The 19,603-nt window shown below is 43.4% G+C and overlaps 1 protein-coding gene across 3 annotated transcripts in view; it reads left to right on the top strand.

The window, feature by feature from the left end:
* GRM8 (glutamate metabotropic receptor 8) overlaps nucleotides 1–19,603 on the top strand; it is a 551,348-nt gene that overhangs the window by 117,058 nt on the left and 414,687 nt on the right. For all 3 annotated transcript variants that reach the window (XM_081211526.1, XM_081211524.1, XM_081211525.1), the window contains exon 3: nucleotides 16,387–16,603. In XM_081211526.1, coding sequence (XP_081067652.1) covers nucleotides 16,387–16,603 — 217 coding nt within the window. The remainder of the gene's footprint in view (nucleotides 1–16,386; nucleotides 16,604–19,603) is intronic.

Genomic DNA, 19,603 nt, shown 5'->3' with positions numbered 1-19,603 from the left:
CCTTAGGCTGTCTGATCATCTTTGCTCTCCTTTTGATCTGCTGATTGGGAGAGCTCTAAAACTATAAAGGAAGAGTCCAAAAGCCCTTCACAAACTCAACTTTCCACTCTCTTTTTCGCCACTCTTCCCATGAATATCATTCATTTGATCTTCAGCTCCTTCATCTTCCACTGCAGAATGTGGACCTTGCCTGGATTTAAAATATTTAGATAAAAGTTGCTTACAGATGGTGGGAAATTTAATGTGCAGCTGTTTTAATGCAGTGAGTTTGGTTTGGTTTATTTAATTATGATTTTTTTAAAAAAAGAGAAGCAAGAAGCTGGATTTAAAAGTGATGGAAGTATTATAGCACAGCTCCCTTGTTGGGAAAAGGCAACTGTTAAACATTTATCAGTTGGCTGCCTTGTGGAGAAAAAGCGTGCCGACAGCCCAAGCTGTCCTTAGGTGCAGCCTCATTTTCCCAGACTTCCAAAGCTGTGCACAGTGTGACAAGATGAGTGTTAAATGCAAAATATTGCATAATGCATACCGTGCCTTTTAATGTCTTTTTGCCATAAAGTGTAGCATTGCAGGGCACGGAGCGGAATGTTTCTTCCGTTTTGTTCCATTCACCCCACATATAATATGAGATTCCAAATTCTGCAATCAAAGATTACATTCCTTTGCAACAGCTCTCATTAAAAAGGACTTTTTAATGAGTCTTTCACATGCCCTTACCCTATTTAAAAAAAGAAGCAACACTGAATTTCGAGTACCCCACAGTGCGCAATATCTTTTTAAAAAAATTTACTACATTTACACTGGTATATTGACACAAGAGAGGATGCAAACTAACATACTGTGATAGAGAACGATCACTTATTGGATTAGAGAAGTGTCTGCTCATTAGCACTTAAGAGCTGATTGGAGTAAAACACAGCTGCTGACAAACATCTCTGAGAGGTGTGGGTTACTGCAGGAGAATGATCTTCTGTATGTTCAAAAGCTTCCACATTTTAGCACCCAATTAGGCTCAAAATTGTTTATCCATCTAGCCAAACATCCCTCCTTCCATCCATTCATTCATGACATTCATATCCCACCTTTCCTTCAAAGATCTCAAGATCCCCCTGTTTTGTCCTAATAACAATCCTGTGCTAGGTTCGTGGAATCATACATTTGTAGAGTTTGAAGGTACTCCGATGGTCATTTAGTCCAACTCCCTGAAATCCAGGAATTTCCACAAGTGGTCTCCCATCCAATTTGAAACCATACCGGACCCTGCTTAGCTTTGCTAAGGCCACCGATTGTTGAGTTTGGATGCCATGGATGTGGTTAAAACATAGCTGTCAACATTTCCCTTTTTAAAAGGGAAATTCCCTTATTCTGAATAGGATTCCTCGCAAGAAAAGGGAAAAGTTGACAGCTATGGGTTAAAATGGAAGAGGAGGAGGAGGAAAGCAAAATGCGGAAGCCGGGGAAAGGCTAGGCTTCATATTGTAATGCTAAACCACGGCTTAGCATTATCGCTAAACTAGCCTAATATGCCTCTCTGTGCTTTCTCTTCTTTGTGCAGTATGATAATAAAAATGTTCCGAGCAGAACACTGAAGAGCAAGTGATATCTTATTCTGTGATGCACATGCCTTGCAAAATCATTTTGTGGCGGGTTCCTGCACAAAACCTGGTTCAGGGTTTGGTGGAAACGAACCGCCCAACTGTTCCTTGATAAGCAAGAAGTTACATCGATAAGCAAGGAGTTACAGCAGTGTCCACAGGAGGAAGCTCACGTGTGCTTCCAGTTGCTTCTGAAAGTCATTTTGGAACATTAGGAATACAGTGGAATCTCAGGTTAAGAACTTAATTCGTTCCAGAGGTCCGTTCTTAACCTGAAACTGTTCTTAACCTGAGGTACCACTTTAGCTAATGGGGCCTCCAGCTGCTGCCGCACCGCCGCCGCACAATTTCTGTTCTCATCCTGAAGCAAAGTTCTTAACCCGAGGTACTATTTCTGGGTTAGCAGAGTCTGTAACCTGAAGCGTCTGTAACCTGAAGCGTATGTAACCCGAAGTACCACTGTACACCCCATGAGCCAGGATTATGATACCTGGAATGAAAAGTATTGTTTTTCCTTTGGATAAACAGCATTGGACGGAGCAATCCAAGCACCCTTTGAACCTGACTGGAGTCAGGAGATTGGGTTGAGATGTCCCTCTGTCCACCCCTGCCAGGCTCTGTCAGTCTCCCCCTAGCTGCTGGCTGCAGAGTGATGCCAGTGTCACTCCACTGGCACATCCCCTTCTGCCCATGGAATGCAGGTAATTCTGGAGTCATGGCCCTCTGGCATCACCTGAGGCATCTGACCGAGTTTGGTCAGATGGTACAGTGGTACCTTGGGTTAAGAACTTAATTTGTTCTGGAGGTCCCTTTCTTAACCTGAAACTGTTCTTAACCTGAAGCACCACTTTGGCTAATGGGGCCTCCTGCTGCTGCCATGCCGCCGCTGGAGCACAATTTCTATTCTCATCCTGAAGCAAAGTTCTTAACCCAAGGTACCACTGTATTTAACTTCCATGAGCAGCATAATGGATGGGCCAGGTTTTTCTAAACCTTTTCTGGGAATTCGCTGGTAAAAGTTGAAGGAGGACTATTTTTAAATGGGCCTTAAAGACGTGGGTGTTTCATGGCTACTTTTAATTGATGCCAATATTCAATTATTTTTATTTTACAGTTATGGTGTTACAGTTATGTCTTTTTGTGATCTATAATGTTATTTTAATGCTTTTACTTGAGTTAGTAGCATTTGATAGACAGATATATAAAATATTACTATGCGGAGACCCCTTAAAAACAAACTAAAGCACTGAAATGATTGCTAAAACAAATTTCTCATAGAAAGTGAGTGGGTTGTATCTACTTGCAAAAACTTTACTATTTCTGGGTTAGCGGAGTCTGTAACCTGAAGCGTCTGTAACCTGAGGTACCACTGTATTGGGGGGAAGGAAGCAACAGAACCAGCTGTGGATTGGCCACAGCTTATTTATGAGTCTAGCCAAAATGCAGAGGGATTTTGTCTTGTATCGTCAAGAGTTCATTATTTGCAAGCAATGTGGTCATGCATTGGTCAAATCCTACTTCTCCCTTTCCATTCTAAATCTCAGCAATATTACTATTCCAAAGTGGGTGTTCTCTCACTTTAGTGAGAGAACATATAGATCATGTTATACACTCTTGATAGAAATATACTATTAATTATAAGAGTATTGAATCTGGTAGTCTTAGTGCCACCAGTACAAATTGTTGCAGTGCCAAAGATTAAATTTGAAATCTTTTTTTTTTTAAAGCAAAGTGTTAATACAGCACAGGCTTTTAACGCTTAGAACCACAACACTAAAATGACAGTATCAGAAGCCTGCTTTGATCTTTGTCCATCTATGTCGCATGCACTAAAACATCACTTCACTTATTGAACTCTATATGGTGAAGGCAGACAAAGATGGCACTTTAGAGATCTAACAAACAGCTGGGAATGGTGACCTGCCCCCTGCCCCATGGAAGTCTTCCATTTCAAGGCCCTTAGGATCCATTTAATTCCAGAGAAGCTCTCATCTTCACAAAGAACTTGCTGTCGTACAAGAGGAGGCGATAAATATCTCAGAAGACTAAGGCTCTGAATAATTGGTGATAAATATGTAATAAGGCAACATTTCAGCGACACAAGAAAGAGCCTGTATTTCTACCCCAAGGCCTGCTAGTGGAAATTCATGACCTGAAACATTAAAACCAAACTGGCTGGTTTCCTGCTTCTTCTGACAAAAAAAGCAATTTTCCTTTTTGGAGCATCAGATGACAAAAGGTACCGTGGGATTACTTGCATGAATGAGGAGATAGCACTGGTCTCCAAAGATAGCCAAGGATGGCGAGCGTCAATATGGAATGAGTTATTAGCAATTCGTATCTGGTCTGTTATAGCTTTGGGCAGAGAAAACATTGCTGAGAAGCATGCAGGATATTTCGACAGTCTCTTTATGCCTAGATTGAATGTGGAAACCTAGATTGAAAATGGAATAGTGCTGGAACAACTTCCTTCTCAAAGCTACATCCTCAGGGCTACTTTGTAGGACCGATTTCTGAGCTTAGGAGTTGGGCCTTATAAGACTGCTCCACACTCGTTCTCTGAAAGAAGGATGCTGGTAAAAGCAGATCTGGCATCCCAGGATTTCTATACTCCTGTTAGTGTCTGGTGGGGAACCCCATGCAGCAGAGGAACTAAAGAAAAAGAGTTCAGAGCGAATGTGCAAAGCTGCCACTTGTGGCTATACTACACCAGGTACAGTTGTACCTTGGTTTTTGAGCGCCTTGTGACTCATACGTTTTGGCTCCCGAACGCCGCAAAACCAGAAATGAGTGTTCTGGTTTGCAAACTTTTATTGGAAGCCGAATGTCTGACGGGGCTTCTGCGGCTTCCGATTGAGTGCAGGAAGCTCCTGCCGCCAATCGGAAGCCGTACCTTGGTTTGTGAACATTTTTGGAAGTCGAACAGACTCTGTTTGTGAAATATACTCGGAGTCGAGTGTGAATTTCATGCTCTTTATTCAGCTCATAGTAGCAATGAATGAAACTTTCCCCCAAACGTCTGCTATATATACATTATTTACACAACGTGATTGGCTAGTTCCAGGATTCAGCTGTAGGCCAATCAGGTTGCTGATTCACTTCCACCTGGAGCTGGATTGGGTGGCTCCTGTGGACCAATCAGACTGCTGCATTCTGGACCCTATTGTTCTAGGACCAATCAGACTGCTGCATTCTGAATCCTATTGTTCTAGGACCAATCAGACTGCTTCATTCTGAATCCTATTGTTCTAGGACCAATCAGACTGCTGCATTTTGAATCCTATTGTTCTAGGACCAATCAGACTGCTGCCTTTTGGGTCCTATTCAACTCAGTACATAACACCTGATGTGCCCTAGTTCCCCCGGTTGGGGGGCTGGGAGGGATACATGCCCAAGGCTTAAGCCAAGGTCTTCCTACATTTGGAAGTTTAATAAAGTTGTGGCCTAATTTTAATTCCATATAACGTTGTCAGAGTCTTTATTCCTTCGTTATGATCCCTGAGGGGCTGGGGCTGTCGCCGCCTGGTCAGGCAATGTGAGAAGTTGCCTTGTGCCAGAATTCTGAAGTGACACAAAGCTCTTTCCCCATTCTAGATAACTCCCCGTTCTTGTTTTCTTCGGTTGTCTCAGATATTTATACCAGCAGAACTTCTCCCCAGTGCTCTGTTTTGTGAATGCTAATGCCCGCCTAAACTTCTGCTCACCCTTTGAAACACTGGTAACTGCAAGCTCAGTGTTTTGTTTTGTTTTATGTTATTATTTTAAAAAGCCTTTTCTGGTGTCAGGGAGTTATTGCTTTGACTTTCCTTTAATATGGTGCCAAGATTGCCCTGCTCCCCCCGGGAGTTATTAAACATGTTTCAAGTCATGCAAGCCCAACTCTTTAAGGGCTTTTAAAGTGTTACCCCACACCACAGGAGCGGAAAAATACCAAGGAACTTTCCCAACAAAATCTGCTGTAAATTACTACAAGCCTCTGACAAGAAAGAAAATTGAGTATAAAAATTCTATCATAGGCCTATTGTACTGTAAATCTTCAGGCAGAGTTCCTCACCCCCCCCCCTCAATTGCCTCTACCTGTGTCGGCTTGCGCTTGACTAAAATAAGGTCGATGGTATTTCACAGCTATTAATTGGGCCAAAGAAGATGGAAGAGTGAGAGGAGTAAGAAAGACAAAAAGAGAAACAATGGTAGAATGGCTAAACATTGGGAACGTTTTAAAGGTGTCTTTCCAGGTTAGCCCTATGTCAATACTTCTGCCGCTAGGGTTTGTTTACTATTTACTCTCTGTATTCCTTACATGCAGTACTGTTTCTTTTCTGCTACAGTTCATATTCCTTCAGAAACTTCATTATTCATCTCACGGTGTGCTGCAGCAAAATTGCATCATTTACACAATTAAGTACAGTCATACCTTGGGTTACAGGTGCTTTGGGTTGTGCAATTTCGGGTTGTGTACTGCGCTGAACCCGGAAGTACCGGAATGGGTTACTTCTGGGTTTTGGCGCTTGTGCATGTGCAGAAGCGCTGAATTGTGACCTGTGTGTGTGCAGACACACTGCGCTGCGGGTTGCGAACACTCAGGGTTGCAAACATGCTTCCCACATGGATCACGTTCGCAACCCGAGCGTCCACTGTACATAAATTATCATTGCATCATCCCAACCCATTTGTTTCAGTGCAAAGGAAACACAATGAAACTTGAGTGGAGGTTGAGAAGGGATCAATTGAGCATAATTTCTGGGCTGACAGCCACAGCAATTACTAGTCATATTCACTCGATTGCTTTCCATTCTGGAGATGGGGCAAATAAGCGAACATTGGCAATTGCTGCTCCTGTTTCCATATTTTCCAACGTCCCTTGATGCCACCTTTAAGAATAAAGATGTGTAAGACCTGTTCAGATTATGACTTGAACACCAGAGGGCTTTATAAAAAGGTGGATTGGGGTATTGTACGGGTGCGCACAGAAGCCTTTTCCTTGACATTTCCAGGTGTGTTGGGCTCCTCTTTTGACCTTCATGTCTTTAACACAGAGGTCTTCAGAGAGTTTCTAGGCATGTTCAGTTGAAAATACTTGGAAACCTCCCTCAAATCAGGAACGCTGAGCAAGGCTTTAATAAGAGAAACACACTTTATAAAAGCACTGTCAAGGTGAAATTTGGTTGTCAAAACTTTAAAATGACAGTAAACCTCCCCCCCCCAAAAAAAACCTTTAAAATGACAATAATAAAAAAAAATCCTGTGCCAATTTATACCTCAGTAGCTGAAGATCTATATTGGGTATGTAGCCAGAATTTAGTGAGTTTTTAAAAAGTAAAATAAAATACACATTACCGAATTTACTAGATTGTTGCAGTTACTCTACTTAGGAAGCATTATATTCCATAAACATAAAAATGCACTTAGTGTGTGTGTTTTTTTCTAATATAAAAGCCATATAAATCGAATGCGTAAATTCCTTATCCTTATGTAACAGAGCTTGTAAACCGTAACAGGTTTATTTTTTCTCCTTTTACCAACAAAATATTTTCAAGAATTTTGATAAAAGTCATAATTTCTTTCATGGTTTCTTACTCAATGTGTACTCAGTTGAAGTCCTTTGATTGTCCATTTCAAAACCACCTCATTCCCCTCTCATTTTCACATTAAACGCCAAAGGAATCATGGGCGATGTGTTCATGTAATCCCTTTGTCTATCGGATTAACATCAAACAAGCGGGAATGGACAAAACATGGCACAAATGTTTAATTGTCTGTCACTGGAAGAAGACTGCATCATCTGTTTAATCCAGCTGATTACTTTTGAGTCTGTAATAAGTAAGAACATTTATTATGTATAGGACAGCCTGTCATGAAATGTGCTTGCAGCTTTGTCCCATCTAGGAAGATGTGCTCTCTCATTCCTTAGGGTGGCGATGTTCTTTGCTAATACTATTGGCTTAATTTGTTATGGGGGGACGACGACTGTAGAATAGACTACTGCAGAACAAGGCTAGATTCTGACTGACTCTACCATGAGGGTTTTTTGTTGTGGTTTTTTAAAATATGCATGTATTTTTGGGGGGTAGTATGGTGGCTAACTCTTTCTCTAGCAGCCTGTGGCTGATGTGCTTCCTTCTGGTTTTTGTCCATTCATTTTGTTTTGTTCACCATCTGCACACTGAATTTTTATCTTGAAATAAAGTTAAAAATCCCAGCAAGAAAAAGGACAAACACTGTATAACAATACAGCAAGGTCACCAATTAAGAGAAAAAGGGGGGAAAGCAAATTCACTGCTGATAGGCTTTGAATATGCAAGTTTTGTAGCTGAATCACAGGTAGAAAAGCAAAATGTGCATCTATGTGTTTGTTTGCAATGGGATCAGAATGGCTTCCACGCAGGAGATAAACAGAAAATGTGCACTATAACTACTTATTACAAACAAACAAACAAACAAACAAACAAACAGGAAATTCTGTTGTCAGGTTTTTAAATAGATGTTGGGTGCCCTTCTGTCAATGATTATTAACTGTGATTCCTAGATAGCCTTGAGGCCCCTTCCAGCTCTGAAATTCTATGATTCTTTGCTTGCTGGATTTGCTAAATAGGTTTGTACCTAATCATGAAGGGCTTCCATACTGTCATTACTTTCAGGTGGGATTCACCTGCCGGCAAATTCAGGTTGTGCAATTGAAGTTGATTTGGAACTCTTGTACAATAAACCCGTTTCCTTAAAATATCATGCTGTTGGTGATAAGGAATGTGACACTGGAAACTTTGGGTTGACAGCTGTTTGATGCAACTAACCTTTCTGCAAACAAATCAGAGTGAATTCTAAATAAATAGCCAATGCCGTCTTAACCTCCCTGCAATTTGTGCAAAAAGAAAAGAGAAGAAATCAGGATGAATAGGTCATCTGAAAGTTATCATATTCTCCCTAATTTTTTATGAACCAACTACTGCTACTTCAGAGTAACTTCCAGTGCCATGCCACACATGACTTTGCTGCTGCATACAATTGCTTAGGAAGGTCTTTATACAGGAATCCAGGGTCAATAGGTATAATATGACAAGGAAGCATAGCATTTATAGTTTGAAGAAGAAGAAGAAGGAGGAGGAGGAGGAGGAGGAGGAGGAGGACGACGAGGTGGTAAAGGACCCCTGACAGTTAAGCTCAGTTGCAGAGGACTCTGGGTTGCGGTGCTCATCTCACTTTCAGGCCAAGGGAGCTGGCGTTTGTCCACTCCACAGACAGTTTTTCCAGGTCATGTGGCCAGCATGACTAAGCTGCTTCTGGCACAATGGAACACCAAAACCAGAGCAGCGCACGGAAACACCGTTTACCTTCACTCCGGAGTGGTACCTATTTATCTACTTTCATTTTTTGGCATGCTTTCGAGCTGCTAGGTTGATAGGAGCTGGGACCAAGCAACAGGAGTTCACCCTGTCGCAGGGATTTGAACCACCAACCTTCTGATCGGCAAGCCCAAGAGGCTCAGTGGTTTAGACCACAGCGCCACCCGCGTCCCTATTATAGTTAGACTACAGACAGTCTAATGCACGGCAATTCTTGGCCATAATTGGCAACCATATTCCAGGACACCCACATTGTTGAACATTCCCACCCAAAGTGAAAGTATAAACCAGTCAGTCCAACTCCCTGTTAGCAATGTTAGGTAAGGGTTTTCTATGCCATCCACTGGTAATAATCTATGTTCTGCTGTTGCGCTCAGGTCTTCAGACATCCCATAAGAATCTGGCTGAGCACTGTGAAAATCTTATAATCTTATGAAAGCTTTGCTTTAGGATTCCTCTGTATTTGTGTCAACTGATAAGGATGCAAAGAGACTGGGATAGAGCATTAATTGTCTCCTTTAAAAAACCTCTCCTAATTTATTGTCCCATGTTACAGGAGGGAATGTCATCCAAATGATGGCATTTGGAGACTGTAATACATAGATGATTAGAGGCAGTAGTGGAGGAAACACTAGCATCTACTAAAGATTCCCAAGAAATTGGTGGCTGTTTGGCTCCCTCCTTGGTGGGAAACTGGTGCAGGTGTTGCTGATAGTGCCAAGAGATCAGTTTCACTTCTTTTAGAGGTAGCTGCATGCAAGAGCAGTCCCCCTTTAGCCAGTCAGTGAAACAAGCAATATGCTTTTCCTGCTCTCTGAGTGTGAAAGCCTTGAGGATTGTGGCGTGCCTCTCATTTTGGACGATGCGACACTGGATGATGCAGCTCTCTGAGTGTGAAAGCCTTGAGGATTCTATTGTCCCTCTCATTCTGGGTGAGGAGGCACTGATATTGATAGAGAAAGACCAGCGGTCGGGGTTTGTTTATTTATTCTTTTACCAGCATTGCCAAGCAAGTGCATTGTCTCTAACACTAAGTGCTCAAGGATGATTTTAGGCTTGCCCCTGCAACCAGTGGCATAGCATAGGTTGCCAACATCCGGGGCCATGCAGAGAGGTTGGGAGGAAAACAGATAGAGGAAACAGGCACATTCAACCGCCTTATGGTGTCCATGTCACCCAGGAGATCACAGCTGCAGAGATAAGAAAAGTCATTCTATGACCCTCAACACTTGCCCACTGCTGCTTGTTCTGGGTGCACTCATTTAGTGCTCTGAGGAAGAGCATACCCATCCTACAAGCAGTGCTATTTTTATAGAAAAATAGGTGCCGGACCTCACCATTAATGCCTCTCTCATTCTCTTTCTGAGAGCCAGTGTGGTCTAGTGGTTAAGAGCGGTAGACTTGTAATCTGGGGAACTGGGTTCGCGTCTCCACTCCTCCACATTCTAGACTAGCTGGGTGACCTTGGGCTAGTCACACTTCTCTGATGTATCTCAGCCTCACTCACCTCACAGAGTGTTTGTTGTGGGGGAGGAAGGGAAAGGAGAATGTTAGCCGCTTTGAGACTCCTTCGGGTAGCGATAAAGCGGGATATCAAATCCAAACTCTTCTTCTTCTTCTTAGAATGGCACCTGAGAGGTTCCAGAAGTGAGTTCCTGTGAGTTCCAGCTGGAAAAAAGCGCTGCCTATAAGAGATCTGAGTTCAGCAGCACCGTCATGGCATAATTTCAGATATAAGATCTCCCTTTTTACTTACTTCCCATTTCTCTAGAAGTCTCCCTCCCTCCCTCCCTCCCTTTTTTGGAAAACTGGAGAAATTGCTATTTTGTCATTCCCTCAGGCCCTTCACTCCAAGCGTTTCCTTGAGAGACTCCAATCCAATTAATTGCTAAAATAATGAAGAAAACTGTAGCAAAATAGGGAGAGTAACTCTTTTGATCTTACCATGCGCACAATGTTGTATTGTTTTCCTTTGGTTATTTCCCCCTCCCTTCCCCTGATATCTCATTGCTATCAGATTTCACATTGGATAGGTTTATATTTTATAAGGAGATGGACACTATTCAGATGTTCTTCTGAACAAATAGGTTGTGCTTGCGGCTGATGTTATGTTTGGTGTGAAGTCGGAAAAGATCCGTGCAAGTAGCTTGCACTTGTAGGTTCTGTCCATGACTGTTCAGAGAACTTTTGAATAGGCAGGGTCCCAATTGCATGGAAAAAGGATGGCGCTGTGGGTTAATCCACAGAGCCTAGGACTTGCCGATCAGAAGGTCGGTGGTTCAAATCCCCGTGATGGGATGAGCTTCCATTGCTCGGTCCCTGCTCCTGCCAACCTAGCACTTTGAAAGCATGTCAAAGTGCAAGTAGTTCCTCTGGCGGGAAGGTAAACGGCATTTCCGTGTGCTGCTCTGGTTCGCCAGAAGCGGCTTAGTCATGCTGGCCACATGCTGCATGCCGGCTCCCTCGGCCAAGAAAGTGAGATGAGCGCCGCAACCCCAGAGTCGGCCACAACTGGACCTAATAGTCAGGGGTCCCTTTACCTAGGCTTTTATAGACATTATGCCAAATGCACATAGGGGAACGTCTATCAGGCCATCTTCTCACCTCTATGTGCATTTAATGCCTGTGTTACAGTATACTCGGGGTGTACACAGCCCCAAGATTCACTTTAAATCTGTATCCATGCATTATTATTTTTTAATCCATTCTGTTTCCAAGCCACTCTTATTTTCTGTCTATGTTTTGGGTTCAGTTTCACTATCATAAGGAATACAAGGCCACATTCACGCCATACATTAAAAGCACTTATATATTGGCCTAGTTGGTTAGAGCATGGTGCTGATAACGCCAAGGTTGAAGGTTCAATCATGGTATGGGACAGCTGCATATTCCTGCATTGCAGGGGGTTGGACTAGAATCAGGGGTCAACAAACTTTTTCAGCAGGGGGCGGGTCCACTGTCCCTCAGACCTTGTGGGGGGCTGGACTATATTTTTTGGGGGGATGAACGAATTCCTTTGCCCCACAAATAACCCAGAGATGCATTTTAAATAAAAGCACATATTCTGCTCATGTAAAAACACTCTGATTCCCGGACCGTCCGTGGGCCAGATTTAGAAGGTGATTGGGCCGGATTTGACCCCCGGGCCTTGGTTTGCCTATACCTGGACTAGATGATCCTCAGACCCTAACTCTACAGTGGTACCTCGGGTTAAGTACTTAATTTGTTCCAGAGGTCTGTTCTTAACCTGAAACTGTTCTTAACCTGAAGCACCACTTTAGCTAATGGGGCCTCCTGCTGCTGCTGCACCGCTGGAGCATGATTTCTGTTCTCATCCTGAAGCAAATTTCCTAACCTGAGGTACTATTTCTGGGTTAGCAGAGTCTGTAACCTGAAGCGTATGTAACCCGAGGTACCACTGTACAATTCTATGATCTCTATGACCACTTTAACAAATATGGCTTCCCTCCAAAGTATCTTGGGAACTGTAGTTTGCTAGGAATACTTAAAACAGCATGCAGCATCTAGTAGCAAAAATAGCAAGGGGACTTTACGGTTTCACCTTAGTTCTAGAAACACCCCACCGATGACGTTGCTCACAGGCCTTCACCTGCAACAGCTTCTTACAAGGGCAAGGACATTTGATGGCAGTTTTAAAACATCTGGCATGTGGCTTAATGAATACGTATAGGACATTATTGGCCCTATGAGGCACCTGATTCAGGCCTATTTGCGGGGATCTGCGTGGACCTGTCGTTCCTAGTCAAGTCTGAGTCTGAATGAAAAGGGAAACAGTCATCTGAGCCTCATCCTCTGTAACAAGGGAACCATTATGAAAACTCCAGGGATAAACTTCTATGGATGCTGTGACCATTGTCGCCAGGCTAGCATTCCAGATAGCAGCATCCCCTGAGGAACTGCAGGGTGACATGCTGAGAAACCAGCGTGACAGAAATTAGCGTTTAGGGGACAATTTTGCTTCCTTTGGGAAAATGTCACATTCGGAAGACTAAAAATGTCAAGGTTTTGGTGCTGGTATCTATAAAGTAATAATCCAATGTTTGAACTGGAGGAATCTTTATTTGTGGCTTAAGGAGATAGCCTAAAATGACTTTTCTTTAATGATGGATTCCCACCCCATACTTTTAATATGGGTAGTACGGGTCTTTGAGGGCATCCTATTTTTTTTATAAAATGTAGACTCCTGATGCCCTTCACAATCATCTCCCAATAACAGCTGACACAGTAAACTAGACCTTAGAAGGGCATTGAAAACAAATGAGTCACTAAAGGAAAGATTTGATTAAGGTCACGCAATGTCAATGGCAGGTGTGGGACTACCAGACTTACTAACGTATATTTCTACTCCTATTATTTTCCCTTGTTGTGACACAGTTAAGTAGGCCTTATGGAGATGTTAGGGCAATTGCGCACCTGGCTGGTTTGGAACGGGTGTTTCCTTTCTAGCCAACGGGAGAAACTTTATTGCCTTCCCTTGGTAGTGAACAAACGTGAATGCGTGAAAAATATTACAAAGTCTTTGGGTTTAGTAGCATGTTAGCCTCTGGTTTCTTGCGCCTGGCTTTTCAGGTTCTATACTAGGGTGGGGCCAGATCTCAACCTCTTCCTCTCATGAATGTCAACCTTTACATTTGTATGAGGCATCCCACCTGCCAATCATCTGATGTAATTATTGTTGAGAATTCCGTTCCACCTTAAGGAACAGATGTGTGGAATTGTTGCATGTCACATGTCTGTACATTCCAGCACAGTATGCTGGAAACTTCCATTTGTGTATAGCTTTTGCTTTTGCTGTGGGACGTGGGTGGCGCTGTGGGTTAAACCACAGAGCCTAGGACTTGCTGATCAGAAGGTCGGCGGTTCGAATCCTAGCAATGGGGTGAGCTCCAGTTGCTTGGTCCGTCTCCTGCCAACCTAGCAGTTCAAAAGCACATCAAAGTGCAAGTAGAGAAATAGGTAAACGGCATTTCCGTGCATTGCTCTGGTTTGCCAGAAGCGGCTTAGTCATTCTGGTCACATGACCCGGAAGCTGTATGCCGGCTCCCTTGGCCAATAAAGCGAGATGAGCACCGCAACCCCAGAGGCGGTCACGACTGGACCTAATGGTCAGGTGTCCCTTTACCTTTACCTTTGCTTTTCTGCTCTCTCTGAGACGACATGAGAGAGAGGCGACATATTTCTTTGTTCTGATTTATGTTTAATAAATCTGTAGCTATAGCATGACTTACGCCTCACGCCTGCTTCTGTGTGCACAGTACACTCTGCTAATTGCGTGCCCTGGCTTTTGAAGTTTGGGTTGCTGATTTACGTCGGAGCACGGGCCGATGGAAGGAGACGTCCGAGTTGGGCTTGCCAGCTGGCCTCCCGGCCTCTCTGCATGTTGACAATTATCACATCAGGTGACCGGGTTTTGCCTTTTGAAAGTAGTTTAAATATAAACAAACCTCAAAGTGATGGTGCTCACAACTTTTACCTGTACCACACCTGACTTCCCATGTGATATGGGGGTCGGGCAGGTGGATGTGGTTTGGGGTGTGTGAGAGAAGGGCTTTGTAATTCAACCGTCAGGTCAGACATGCCCCAGCCTTGTTCTGCACTATGGGGTCCAGAAATCAAGAACCATGTATGGGTTTGATATATTTCATTTATGGACGCTGCTCAGTTTGGACAGTGCTCAGTTACACTTTCATGGGTCCCTTGATTGACTTAGGTTTGTGATTAATGTACTGGAATATTTTACAGGGGTTTATAGGACTGTTACTGTCAAGATAAACTCATAAAATTGACAGCTCCGAGCGAAAGTCATAATTTTTAAGTTGTAATTTTTATTTAGTAGCATTACCGACAGCACACATTATTGACAAAAAACCAAAAAAAGCCCCTTCTTGAAATGTACTTAGTCATTCCCTTTGAAAACAATATAGGAATCATATTAAGTTTTGAGGAATGCAGGGTTTTCCAGCTATTTTGGTTTTTTTTAAAATAAAAAGAACATGGGGGAGTGAAATAATATCCATGTTTTTGAGGACCCTGCATACAAATTAATGATCTGGTTCCTCTTTGGAATAATCAAGCTTTGGGACACTTTTTTTGTCTTTAGAAACATGTGCGCTTTGGGTTGTATTCATCTGCTTTTCATGCACAACACCCCAGGTTCAGTTCTCTTGCATCTCCAGGTAGGACTGAGAGCGAACTGAGTCTGAAATCCTGGCAAGGCAGTGTGGACAAAACTGAGCTAAGTGGGCCAACAGATCTTACTTGGTATAAAGCAGCCTTCCTAACTAAGTCCTACTCAGAGTAGGCCCCACTGAAATGAATAAACCTCAGTTATTGAATATCTGAAATACTTCCTATGAAAAGGAAAATTAACTTCAAATATCTGGATTTGAAGATTGAAATAATATTGGCTTTTAGAAAATAGTTGGTTGTTAATTTGAGTGAATACTTTGAACAAGTTACTATATTTAGCTGACAGACAGGGAATCAGAAGTATTTTCATCCTCCTCCCCTTTCAAATTTTCTTTTTCTTTCTTCTGTTTCTTTTTTCCATCTCCCTTCTCTTTGCTCCCATTTCTTTTTAGATTAGATTTTAAAAATATTTATTTTATTCTTGTATATTATAAAAAGATACTTTGTATCAGGTATAAACGTATGCATATCTGTTAATGAGTATCCATAAAATCACAGGTTTATTATTGGTATTTGTGCCTCAAAAGGTTTACTGATAATTTGCAGCTTAGTTTTGATTGCTAACTTTAGTTAAAGCAGATTTTCAATGTTAGTTAGACCCTGAGTCCACAGACAGCTTTCTGGGTCATGTGGCCAGCATGACTAAACTGCTTCTGGTGCAACAGGACGCCGTGATGAGTGCCAGAGTGCACAGAAACGCCATTTACCTTCCTGCCGCAGTGGTACCTATTTATCTACTTACGTTGGTATGCTTTCGAACTGCTAGGTTGGCAGGAGCTGGGCGCCACACCCCATAATGAAATCTGACTAGACTTAACCATCCAGAGGTCTTTACCATATACCTGAGTTATTTGTTGTTTAGTCGTCTTGGTCGTGTTCAACTCTCCGTGAACCCATGAACCAGCGCATGCCTTGGAAACTCCCACTTTCTTCTCAAAACTTCTTCTATTTTATGTCCATGGAGTTTTCATGGCAAAATACTGGAGTGGGTTGCCAGTTCCTTCTCCTGGTGGATCACATTTAGTCCAAACTCTCGGCTAATGACCTATCCATCTTGGGTAGCCCTGCACAGCATAGCTCATAGTTTCTTTGCCACGACAAGGCAGTGAGCCATGAAGGGTATACCCTGAGTACACAAAGATGCTTCCTTTGTGGATGACTTACTTTGGAGATCATACTTGGCTTGTAATTTACGCTTCTGAGATGTAAAAACAACCTTTGTTCTGTTCCTCCCCCTGCAGATACCTCAAATCAGCTATGCATCTACAGCACCAGAGTTAAGTGATAACACCAGGTATGACTTCTTCTCCCGGGTGGTCCCACCCGACTCTTATCAAGCCCAAGCCATGGTTGATATTGTGACAGCACTTGGATGGAACTATGTTTCAACACTGGCGTCAGAGGGGAACTATGGAGAGAGTGGCGTCGAAGCATTCACACAGATCTCGAGGGAAACTGGTAAGTGGACATCAGTTTTTTGTTTCTTTTGATTTGTTTTGTTTTTTAAAAAAACAACTGTGTTTAGTGCTGGCAAGTTGGTAAACTATTGAGCAGTTTGGTTCTGCCTGCTCAGACCTGCATGGAATATTTAGCCCCTGCAGATACCTTTTGAGGGAAGTTGTGCATGTGGTGGCTGGTTTTCTTTCTCATTTGTCTCTCAGTGTGACATTTTTGCGCCCATTTAGGAAGGAAGTGTTTTGACCAGGAAGCCAGGTAAATTAAAAGTGGCTATCAAAAAAATGAAGCTAATTCCTAAGCCTGGTTTGGAAGGTAGCAGTGGTAGTTAAATCTTTGATGGTTAACAAGCGATATACAGCAGAGATGAGGGCTCTGTGGCGTCTCCGATTTCTCTGTTGGACTCCAATTCTCATCAACCCAGGCAGTGATCATGGATGATGGGACCTGTAGTCCAACAAAATCCGAAGGACCACATGTTCCCCAGCCCTGATGTAGACTGTGTATGTAACTTCTATTGCTTCAGTGTGCAACAAGGAAGGGCCATTAAGTACTTTTATACTAGAAAGTGGGTGCAAGAATGTAGCGTTCTCGAGGATATACGGCTCTCGCATGACGTGGTGACTATACTTTGTTGTCTTCTGGATTCTACAGGTCAATTCTGAACTTGAGCTTTTAGTGGGCTTCAGATCCCATAAGGGAGCAAAGCTTACACCCAACCACCTTGCAGGCCTCACATTCTGCGCACACTGTGAGCCTCCCCTTCAGTGCTTTTACATTGGCAAACGGTACCTCAAACACTCCTTGGGCAATACAACACATCGAGGAGAGGAAGAAAAATATGCATTGTCTGATAATCGAGGGTTTTAGGTGTTGAAGTTCTACAGTTGGTATACCTGTTCCATTGCATTTTATGAAGTTCTTAATCTTGTCCATCCATTTCCCCCTTAACTCCTAACATACCCTAGTTCTTAAGTCATTAGCATGAGGTGCCCTCACCCTTCTGCTATCTCTTTGATCTTTATCTTGTGCTCATTAGAGTTGTTCCTTTTTGTCTGGGAAATTGGGTCTTCTTGAAGAACAATGGATTTTTTAAGCCTCCATTAAATGATGAAAGAGAACAGTGAATGGTGGGTGTGGTGGTTGCGGCATCTTGAAATATGCAGCCATGAAGTTTAATTTGCTCAGTGTCGCTCATGCAACCTATTCTCAGTAAAACTCTCACTACAGAGAATCACTCAATGTACTTGCTACTTTTCCACCCACAGTACCTAGGGCCTATGAGGTGGAGTGAAGCATCCTGCTTCGGGTGGTGGAATCCTATGGGGCAATGCCCCTGTGGGTGCCCCAGACACCCCTGCTGCCATCACTGCTTCTGGCATGGTTTTGCAAGATCTCGCTGGAAGCTGCTACTGTGCAACCCGAGTAAGCAAGGCTTAGGCAGTGTGTGTGTGGTGGCATCTTCCTGTTTTGCCTCAGATACCAATATGGGATGGGCCACCCCTGATTGGGTGGGGGAAGTCTTGGGCAAGCTGCCCTTTCCCCAATTACTTCAGTGTGACATGTGTTGGAGATCCCTTGTGAAGTGGACCAGTTTGAGAAAGCCCAGAGGCCAAAGTTACTTAGTGACCTTTATGGGTGAGTGGGCATTTGAACCCCAACCTCATAGCCCAACTCCACCATCCATTAACTATACCATCATGGGTCTTATCATGGCTGTATGTCTTTTGACCTTTAAAGCCCTTTGTGGCTTAGGGCCCTTGTATTTACGGGACCGCCTCTCCTGGTATGCCCCGCAGAGGACCTTAAGGTCCATGAATAACCATAGTTTAGAGGTCCCGGGCCCTAAGGAAGTCAGACTATCCTCCACCAGGACCAGGGCCTTTTCAGTGATGGCTCCTACCTGGTGGAATGCTCTGTCCCATGAGACTAGTGCCCTGCAAGATTTAACCTCCTTCTGTCGGGCCTGTAAGACAGAGCTATTCCGCCTGGCCTTTAATTTGAATTCAGCTTGATCTTTCATTTCCCTTCTCTTCCCTCTCCCTCCCCTTTTATGAAGATTACCGTATTTTTCGCTCTATAGGATGCACTTTTCCCCCTCAAAAATGAAGGGGAAATGTGTGTGCGTCCTAAGGAGCGAAGACGCCATAGCCCCGCGACCCTCTCCCGGCTGGAGAGGTGACGCGCGGCTATGGCAGGAGCCTCTCCGCTGCGCCTTTCCGCTGCTCCCTGACCTGCTCTTTGGGGCTGATGGTGGGCTTCCCCCCGCCAGCCCCAAAGAGCAGGTCGAAAGGAACCTGAAGCCTGGAGAGCGAGAGGGGTCAGTGCACACCGACCCCTCTCGCTCTCCAGGCTTCCAAGGTAGCCGCCTGAACGCACCTTAAATGGCACCTTGTTTTAGAGCGGGAAAACAGGGGGAAAGTTCTCCCCTTCTCTGTGCAGCTCCTCCTGCCGCTTCACTGAAGGGGCGCTGGGCAGAGAGGGGGAGAATTTTTTTTCTTGTTCTCCCCCCTCTAAAACAAAGTGCGTCCTATTGTCCGGTGCGTCCTATGGTGCGAAAAATATGGTATCCGCTCTGGAATCCCACAGCCAATTCTCCCCTGGCCTCCTCACTAACCCTGGTGACTATCTAATGCTTATTGGAGGGATTTCCCCCAAATTGATTTCTGAACTTTGAATTTTATTTTTATTCATGTTTTTATACTGTATTTTATCCTGCTTCTATAATTAAGTGTTTTTAATTTGTTATAAAATTTGTTAAGTTATAAATTTCCCCCATTGCTTATTAAAATTTTGGTCTTCCTGATTTCTGATTCTTACGGCCATTTTGGCCATTTTGGCATAATCCATCAACTTGATCTATCATTCTTCTCTGATTGGGACTTTATCTTCTTTCCATCTCTGGGCCAATAACATCCGTGCATACTTTTGCCTGGTTGCAATGTGTCCTTTGATGATTCCTGGATGGAGGATAGGATGGAAAGACATTTATCTGCATGTAGA

This window comes from Podarcis bocagei (genome assembly GCF_964188305.1).
Source record: "Podarcis bocagei genome assembly, chromosome: 10".
Lineage (NCBI taxonomy): Eukaryota > Metazoa > Chordata > Lepidosauria > Squamata > Lacertidae > Podarcis > Podarcis bocagei.
The sequence above is the reverse complement of the archived record's forward strand: the minus strand, read 5'-3'. Positions and strand labels throughout refer to the sequence as shown.